The sequence below is a fragment of the Brachyhypopomus gauderio genome, chromosome 17 (assembly GCF_052324685.1).
Source record: "Brachyhypopomus gauderio isolate BG-103 chromosome 17, BGAUD_0.2, whole genome shotgun sequence".
Taxonomy (NCBI): Eukaryota; Metazoa; Chordata; class Actinopteri; order Gymnotiformes; family Hypopomidae; genus Brachyhypopomus; species Brachyhypopomus gauderio.
Genome location: NC_135227.1, coordinates 9,626,708 through 9,635,786, shown reverse-complemented (window position 1 = coordinate 9,635,786; position 9,079 = coordinate 9,626,708). Strand labels below are relative to the sequence as shown.

At 39.6% G+C, this 9,079-nt stretch overlaps 2 protein-coding genes across 6 annotated transcripts; one reads left to right on the top strand and one right to left on the bottom strand.

Annotated features, from left to right (window-relative positions):
- Window positions 1-66: 66 nt before the first annotated feature.
- Window positions 67-3,450, bottom strand: LOC143480364 (uncharacterized). The gene is made up of 8 exons (XM_076978011.1): window positions 3,269-3,450; window positions 2,856-2,977; window positions 2,642-2,780; window positions 2,413-2,534; window positions 2,095-2,205; window positions 1,043-1,149; window positions 563-662; window positions 67-324 (listed from the first exon to the last, which is right to left on the bottom strand). Exons 1-8 carry the CDS (start codon window positions 3,363-3,365, stop codon window positions 208-210), a joined length of 915 nt encoding a protein of 304 aa, XP_076834126.1. The 5' UTR covers window positions 3,366-3,450; the 3' UTR covers window positions 67-207.
- A 396-nt stretch (window positions 3,451-3,846) lies between these two features.
- Window positions 3,847-9,077, top strand: srp54 (signal recognition particle 54). 5 transcript variants are annotated; one of them, XM_076977489.1, is made up of 17 exons: window positions 3,847-3,965; window positions 4,343-4,450; window positions 4,538-4,636; window positions 4,742-4,833; window positions 4,937-5,021; window positions 5,346-5,450; window positions 5,653-5,719; window positions 5,797-5,854; window positions 5,945-6,095; window positions 6,214-6,362; window positions 6,454-6,554; window positions 6,651-6,737; window positions 6,928-7,001; window positions 7,146-7,254; window positions 7,395-7,565; window positions 7,695-7,790; window positions 7,974-9,077. In XM_076977489.1, exons 3-17 carry the CDS (start codon window positions 4,559-4,561, stop codon window positions 8,063-8,065), a joined length of 1,515 nt encoding a protein of 504 aa, XP_076833604.1. In that variant the 5' UTR covers window positions 3,847-3,965; window positions 4,343-4,450; window positions 4,538-4,558; the 3' UTR covers window positions 8,066-9,077. The 5 variants fall into 5 exon arrangements, with proteins under 5 accessions (XP_076833604.1, XP_076833605.1, XP_076833608.1 ...); XM_076977490.1 differs by having other exon boundaries at window positions 3,855-3,965; window positions 4,347-4,450; XM_076977493.1 differs by lacking the exon at window positions 3,847-3,965 and adding an exon at window positions 4,026-4,047 and having other exon boundaries at window positions 4,347-4,450.
- Window positions 9,078-9,079: the final 2 nt, after the last annotated feature.

Sequence of the window (9,079 nt, the reverse complement as noted above, 5' to 3'; positions counted from 1 at the left end):
TGCATAAATTGCCTGATGGCTGTTTTAAAAATACAATGTCTCATCATTAAAAACCAGTGCTCAAAACACAAGTAACTCTGGTTTATTTGTGGAGAGATCTTATTCAAACATCTGCAAGTCTAATACCACCAGGTTATGGGTCACTTTCCATTCCTCTGCAACCACACAATTCCTAGGAGTCTGCATCAAAGGATTTCTTTATTAAGATCAGGGTACCATGTAGAGGTGTATTTGTTTGATGGCATCTGAGACTGCATCACCTTGCAGATATACACTATAATTAAGTGGCACTTCCTCCAACCAGTAGCTAATAGCTGATGCTCCCTGAAACACAAAGGGACATTTTCAAGAGAATAAATGATTGTCTCTACAGGTTTACATCTTTTATAGGTCAGTCATTTTAAACACAATTGCATCTCCATTTTTTCATCTCAACATTTAGCTTATGTCCACCAAATTGCAGTTCAAACATTAAAACAATGTGATATTTCCAACAGTTGAGGCAATGTTGTTACTAATATGAAGATGTGTTATCACAGGTATAAACATCAATGGTACTCACAATGGCTTCTTGCAGCAACTTGAGAGATTCCTGAATGCTGGGAACAGTTACCAACATTGCACCTTTCTTCCTGAAATTTTGGCTGATAAAGTGCCAGGCTCTAAAAAGTGTGATAAAATGTATTGTGATTAATAATTTATTATTCATAATTTAGAATGGATATCAGAGTATAAATTGTGAATATTGAATATGCTCAAATGTAACCTAGAGAAATTTTAAGTCCTTGGTTCAGTCTGATATGATTATTATAGATACTTGTTTTAATGCCGATTACCCTTGCCTAAAGAGTTCATCACACCATAGCTGCCTAAACATATAGAAATACAGTCTGTATTCTGTAAAAAAAAAAAAAAAGGTAATATAACTCTCAGATCTTCACCAAAAATCATATTTAGCATCAAATAATCAATAGCTACAACGGATTCTTGCACTTGATTTGAACCACAGGGCCTTCCAATCACTTTATTTCTGATGTCTTACCTTATTTGGTCTTCAGGCTCCATAAAGTACTCAAACACATTGTTCATGATCAACACATCCGAGTTTTGCACTAAGGCTGCCTGTGAGCATATATCAGCATGGATTACCTGTAAAAGGCACAGGCAAAAAATGATCAAGGCATGTCCATAGTGGTAGAGGTCTGCGCGGGACTGCTTTTTTAATCCCGCTCCCGCCCGCTCCCGCTTGTTTTAGTCCCGCTCCCGCCCGTTTTAGTCCCGCTCCCGCCAAAAAATTGTTTGTTTTAATCCCACTCCCGCCCACACTTGCATGTTTTAGTCCCACTCCCGCCCGCACCGGCCAGAAAATCGCTTGTTTTAATCCCGCACCCGCCCGCCACATACACATTTCTGTCGCCCCCGCCCGCAATCCTAATATGAATTGAATTAATTAAATTTAGTACTTGAAATTTTCTTATGTATTTATTAAAACAGCAATATAGCGATGGATCGCGCTGTCCCATTTCTTACCACAGTCCAAACACATGCCGTCAGGTGACGTACAGCAACACGATTTCCATCTCCATTAATTACAATGGAATATGACTTCCATACATCAGACTTTCCTGTAGTTGGCTTAATTGTGGTGTATTCGCCTGTTTTAATTGAATTTTCCACAGCTGAAACTGGTTGACCGTCTACAGTTTCTGCCATTTCTGTATCAAAATGACAAAATGGCACACTTCATGTTCACGTGATCAGTTGCTTAGCCAATATTTTGAATTAGTTTATTGCTTACTTACTGAATGATTACTTGTTTTCATCCTGTTCCTTATGCATGGAAATCATTGCGTTGTTATTATTATAATTTTCTAGACTATTTATTAATTTGCGGGATTTTTCTACATGTATATGCGGTCCCGCTCCCGCATCGCCTGGACTAATTAAACTCCCGCTCCCGCAAGTAACAATTAAATTCTGTCCCGCGCCGCAAGATATTCTGACGGGTCCCGCAGGACCCGCGGGATTACAGCGGGAGTACAGACGTCTACATGGTGGCACTGATGACCAAATGATCAGTGAGTGCTCTATTACCTGAACTCTGTCACTAAAGCCGTACTTCTCCACAGTCATTGTTTGAAGCTTGACAAACTCTTCACTTATTTCTACCCCAACAAGCTGTGCAGCTGCACTATAGAGGAAGCCCTGCAGAGTAAAACCTCACCAGTTAAGAACTGAAATAAGAAGCATAATTTACATAATTCATGGACAGTGAAACAATCATAATGACTGACTGCATAATGGTATTCATGCAGATAGTCTACTCTTAACACTATGAAATCTATGTAGAGTCCAAAATGAATATTCAAACATTTATACTAATCAATTCTTTGAACATGTCAAACACGTTACCCCATAGAGCACTGCTCCTAACCGGGAACCCACATCCACTACCAACTTTCCTGTCAGGTCTGGGAGAACGTGATGGAATAGGAACTGGAGTTCCGGGATAGAGAAGGAATGCGAGATGAACTCTGCAGGACATTTCAGACTGAGCCTAAGAAACTGCTACAACATTCAGTAAGTTGAGATTACTTGAAAAGCACAGACTTTCTACAAGCTTTTAAGAGTTTGTATTTACCCAGAGGAGCTGTTTCATGAGATCCACATCTGAGACAGTAGCTGCGACTCATCTTCCCCTCCTCACAGAGGGAATCTACCGTGTCCTCGTCATACAAAAACGCGTCCACATGCACAGTGGGCTTAGCGTTCACATGTGTCTGCAATTTAAACGTGAATTTACAGTATGACAATGAAACGACAGTAATTCAAACGAAGGGAGAAAAAACACAGACCTTCTGAATGGCCAATGTCTCTGAAGGAAACACAGCGTCCAATGGAAGATATGACCTGAGGTCCTCTGCAATACTGTGGAGTACAGCTCTTTGATTATCAACCAAGTAGTCATCAACATCACCTGGAATCATAATAAATAAAGTGACCATCAACTACATCCAAAATCTGAAACACAACCCAATACTAAATAAGAACAAGTACAATGTTTTAAGCTAATGTGCTTCCTGCTATAAAGAATGAAGGCTACGTTGTAGGAATCAAAGAGAGACAAAACGGTTAACTAAGAGTTTTTTGGACGCTTTAGCTTGTTAAATTAGCAAATTACAATACAAACAACTCTGTAATCTAGCTGTCCTGTATAGTTTAGCTAGCTAGTTAGCTAAAAATATTAGCTGAAGCGTTGGTCAGTTACCAGAATGTTTCAGCCAATCTATTAACTTAGCAAGGTCTCGTGATTCAGTTCTGCGTAATATCTGCAGAATTTCATTTTTAGCCTCGTCAAAGTGCATTTTAATATTCTGTACTTTGCTTGAACTTATTGAAACATTTGCAGGGAAGCATGTGTAGGTGCCCGTGGTACAGAAAGGGAGGAGTTACACTCGCTCTTAGTTTTTAAGGTGTAACCTGCTTTCTGAAGTGGTTGTCTAAATAATTATTGGGCATACACATACAATAACAACCCAGTGTATTGTTTAAATTGAGCCCATGTCTAGTCAAACTTTTGTGAAGTGTATGTGACAGACCATAATCTACATTAAACCTGTGATTATCTATCTCTCCTACATGGCCACCTTAACCACGTATGCGCACCTATCGTGGCTGAGTGAAATAAAAACATCACATTATTCGCATTATGTTATGAGCCTGGGAGAAAAATATGAATAAAACATGTTAAATGTTTTTTATATTGATACGCCAGGCGACTGTAAAATGCATTTTTTAAAAACTGTGCTCTATGTTCAGTCATTGAACGAACGGTGAGGAACAACTGTTCGCAGATCAGCACTAATAGCGACTCGGGCGATTGACCCGGAAGTACAAAGGTATTATGGGAGTTTTCGGTGTGAGATGACGTTTAGCTTCTTATTACAGAAACAGCTGGGTCGAAGGTAAGAAGAAATCAAGTGAAATAAATCACAAGAACCTTGTTGTTAGTCGCTAGCAGACCTGTATTTTAACGTATTTGTGACTGTAAGGATACTATTCGTTTGGGTCTGCACCTTTATTCGATGTTTCTTGACGAACAATTGGGTGACGACCAAGAGTTAGCGCTAGCCGATGAGAAAACCCTGAACAATCATAGCTAGGTGATCTCGCCCAAACTGAGTGTGTGGTTCTTAACTCGGGGGTTTGTGTTGTTTTTTAACAATATCACCTGCCGTGTGCCAGTGTTCACTATCATGCGCTCTAATGAACACTCACGTTTAACTGATTATCAGTGAGCACTGAAATAATTAATTCTGAACTTGTTTGTGTTTTCTGTAAGACAGTTGGCATCGTGGTGAAGTATCGGCCGTGTTAACTGGGACATCTACACCTGTTGGTTCTCGGGGGGGACCCCCTCCTTACACGAGAGGCTGCGTTTGACTGATACGTATGAGAACCACTTCTACACTCGTTGTGTAATTACGGTGTGATAAACCAACGTATAGGCTGTAAACACGGCTTGTACATGTCCTAGGTCGCCACCTAAATCGCAAAAATGGTGTTAGCCGACCTGGGGAGAAAGATAACCTCGGCACTGCGATCTCTCAGCAATGCCACCATCATCAATGAGGAGGTAACGCGCCTTTTTAAATTGACTCTTCATACGTCTCCCAGTCTAGGATTATAATCTGTAGTGATTTATTAGTACTCAGTATGAAGTAAACCTTCTCTTCCACAGGTTTTAAATGCTATGCTGAAGGAGGTTTGTGCTGCCCTGCTAGAAGCGGATGTAAACATCAAATTGGTGAAGCAACTCAGAGAGAATGTCAAGTATGTATGACTGTGATCTTTGTTTTAGTTGTAAGGGTGCTTTATCATTTTTTATTTATTTATCAAGGAGTCTGTATAGTAAGTGCTGTTTAACTGTTCTCAGGGCAGCTATTGATCTGGAGGAGATGGCCTCTGGGTTAAATAAGAGGAGAATGATCCAACACGCTGTTTTTAAGGAGCTTGTTAAGGTTTGTGCTTTTGAGTGCAGTGAAGCTGTTTTCTGTATGTGTCTTATTCTCTAGTATGTAGCCTTTTGAGACATGAACATTTGAATGGCATTACATTACACAGACATTCTGTCACACACATTTTTACCCCCTTTCTTCAGAGGAAAAAAAATTAAAGGAGAGCATTATAAAGGCTTTGTGAAATATCTGCATTGTTGATGAAGCTGTTTTTATTACATCCTTTTACCAATTTGCTTTGTTAGATTAGTTTGAAATGTTTTTTATTTTAACGTAGCTTTATGGAGTAAATGCACAAAGTAATCTAACTGAATTTTTTGTGCTAAGCTGGTGGACCCTGGTGTAAAAGCATGGACGCCAACAAAAGGAAAAAACAATGTCATCATGTTTGTGGGACTTCAGGGCAGCGGGAAAACTACAACATGTTCTAAGGTGAGCCGATTCCTTCAGTCTGTGTAACTCATGACAGTGATTCTAAAAATACAAATTTAAATATTCATTTCAGCAGTTTATATTCTTAACATTATTTTAGCACAGACACAGTTGATGTGTGAATTTTATGAAGGTAAGAATGAAAATTGCATGCATGAAGTACGTCTGTTTATGTGAACAAAACATTCTCTGCTTTCCTCAGTTGGCATACTACTACCAAAGAAAAGGATGGAAAACGTGTTTGATATGTGCTGACACTTTCAGAGCAGGTATAGTTTGTTTCTTTTGCAGATTTCTGTACAGTAGACCTGTAATGTAACTAACGTTTTGTTTTTTTGTTTTTCAGGAGCCTTTGATCAGCTGAAGCAAAATGCAACAAAAGCCAGAATTCCCTTTTATGGAAGGTGATGCTGTTTCACTCTTACACATGGTGGTGTCTCCAAGATAAAATGTCATTATTAACAATAAAAAAATTTTATTGTGTGGACCAACAGTTACACCGAAATGGACCCAGTCATCATTGCATCTGAGGGTGTTGAAAAATTCAAGTCAGAAAACTTTGAAATAATCATTGTTGACACTAGTGGCCGACACAAGCAAGAAGATTCACTGTTTGAAGAAATGCTTCAGGTCTCCAATGCTGTGGTAAGTGCGTGCGAGGTTGGTTTGTTTACCCAAAGACACATTTTGAAGGCTGGTAGGCAATAGAACTGTAATGGAAGTATTACAGTGTGCTTCATTTGTGCTTTCACCATTTTCACAGCAACCTGACAACATTGTGTATGTGATGGACGCCTCCATTGGCCAGGCCTGTGAGGCTCAGGCTAAGGCCTTTAAGGATAAGGTAGATGTGGCATCCGTTATCGTTACCAAGCTGGACGGCCATGCCAAAGGTGGTGGTGCTCTTAGTGCGTAAGTGCATCATTGATCTTTTAATATTAACAAATCTTTAATGATCTGCTTTATTATACAAATCCCTATATATACGATTTAATATTCACAGAGTGGCCGCCACAAAGAGCCCGATCATTTTTATTGGTACAGGGGAGCACATCGACGACTTTGAACCTTTTAAAACTCAGCCATTCATAAGTAAACTGCTCGGTATGTTGGTTTGTTCACTTGTATTTTAGTCCAATTTTTAATAGTGCCTGATGTTCTTGGATTGTTTATTAAATAGTTTGGCCCTTAATATGACAGGTATGGGAGACATCGAGGGACTGATCGACAAGGTGAACGAACTTAAGCTTGATGATAACGAGGAGCTGATCGATAAGCTGAAACATGGTAATTTGGGTTTTTTTTTTCTCACCATTGGTTATTTTTCCTCAGATTTTAGATTTCTTAAATGTTCTAATGAAAAGTTTATCCCATATGTAGCTGTGTCTGTTATTTCCTTAATAGATCCAGTCTGTATTCCAGATGCAGTTTGCTTGTTGTGCTAATGTATGATCCATCTTGCCTTCTTGTCTGTCAGGCCAGTTCACACTCAGGGACATGTACGAACAGTTTCAAAACATCATGAAAATGGGACCTTTTGGGCAAATCATGGTATGATTAACGTATACGTTAATAATTCCTTCTATATAAAATTTAGATTTTAGAACAATATTATAAATCTGATTGTGTGATGATTGATTGCTTCACGTCACTTGTCTTGACTTGAACATGTTCCCTCTGGTGTTTGTGCCCTAGGGTATGATCCCTGGGTTTGGAACAGACTTCATGAGCAAAGGCAATGAACAGGAGTCCATGGCCAGGCTAAAGAAACTCATGACAATAATGGACAGTATGAACGACCAAGGTATGATGTGATGGACGCATGCACATATGTCTTTAAATAAGATGAAAGATTACTTGATTATTGAGCCGCCGCTTGTCCTGTTTTTAAGCCTTTAGGCATCTTGTTTCCTTCATGCGTTTCATTGTGTTTATGCAATGCAGAACTGGACAGCAAAGATGGCGCTAAGCTGTTCAGTAAGCAGCCTAACCGTGTTCAGAGGGTGGCGCGAGGCTCGGGCGTAGCCACCAAGGACGTGCAGGAGCTGCTCACCCAGTATACAAAGTTTGCCCAGATGGTCAAGAAAATGGGTGGCATAAAAGGCTTATTCAAAGGTGGGCTTTTGAGCTATTTTTGTCGACTTCTCATAACCACAAAGTGAGTTTTGAAGGCAATGTGCCATGCTTAGCCATGGACATTCAAATGTTTTGTTTGCTGACGGATGGCACTGGTTTGGTTTGCAGGAGGGGACATGTCCAAAAATGTCAACCCATCACAGATGGCCAAGCTGAACCAGCAGATGGCGAAGATGATGGACCCAAGAGTGCTTCACCACATGGGTATGCACCATACTCTGTCAATTCTGAGCGCAAATAACCAGTAATCATCTATGGTAATAAAGTTGGGCTTTTGTCTTGGAAAGAAATCAGCTTTAACTTTGCATTAAAAATTAAAAACATCCTTTGTCTGTGGTATTGGTTGAAATATGGTTGGGTGGTAATGTCTGATTTCTCTTCTCACAGGTGGCATGGCTGGACTACAGTCTATGATGCGGCAGTTTCAGCAGGGAGCTACTGGCAACATGAAAGGAATGATGGGATTCAACAACATGTGACCCTCCAGGCCTTAAACCTGAAAAACTGTATGATAGTTTTAAAGAAGGAAAACCTGAGTGGAGAAAGATTTGTTTATTTTGTGTTCTGCCTCAAAATAATACAGTAAATAATTAAACCATGTAAAATATTCAGAGGCTTATGTATTTATAAAGCCTAGTTTTTCTGCATAAGATGTTGGCTAATTAGACTGTTTAACTGGAACGTTTGATCAGTAAGAAATATGTAATTTAAAAAAGTTAGTTTGCATTTAAAGCCAACAGGCTTGTTGTATAAATCAGAATTGTTTTTTGTGCTTGAAGCAACCTGTCAGCACGCAGCAGTTGGCTAAATGGAAGCATTTGTATGTTAATGTGGTCTAAAGTTTAATCAGCCAGGTCTTCTTATCATGTTAGGCTGTGAGAAAATGAGATTTGTGTAGGAGGATATTCTAATATAACTGTTTGGGTGTCTAATCAAGCATTAATTTGTGCTGTGCTGACATGGAAAGAACATCAAACCCTCCTGAAGAACTGGTCCACAGGCCTTCGTTACAATAATAGGGAGCCTTAATGAAGGCCGGTGTGGCTAAATGCCTTGGTGGAATTAAGTTTTGATTTCTCCTGTCTCCTGATGCTGGTTTTATTTTTGATAGTTTGGTGCCAGCACCTTGCTGAACAAGGACCTTGCTCGACGGTGAAGGTGCCTGAGACCAGCTGTTTCACACACAGAACAGACATGTTCATTCTTATGCAGAACATTTCTAGTCATTGGCCTAGTTGTTTTCACCAAGTATGAATCCAGTGTGAGGAGTACAGACAGGCCGTGTGATCTTCTCCCTCGTGCGTTCTCCCTGACTATAATTCTTACAGAAAAACTAGGCAGTCATGGTTTATTGTCCGTTTCCTTTTTTTTCCTCAGTTTGCCATAGAAAAGATTTGGCATTGTATCTGAGAGAAAAAGACAGTAGTGACAGATGAGTATGTGGCAATATTTTGTCATAACATTAAAATAAATTTATATAGCAAGATTTTACC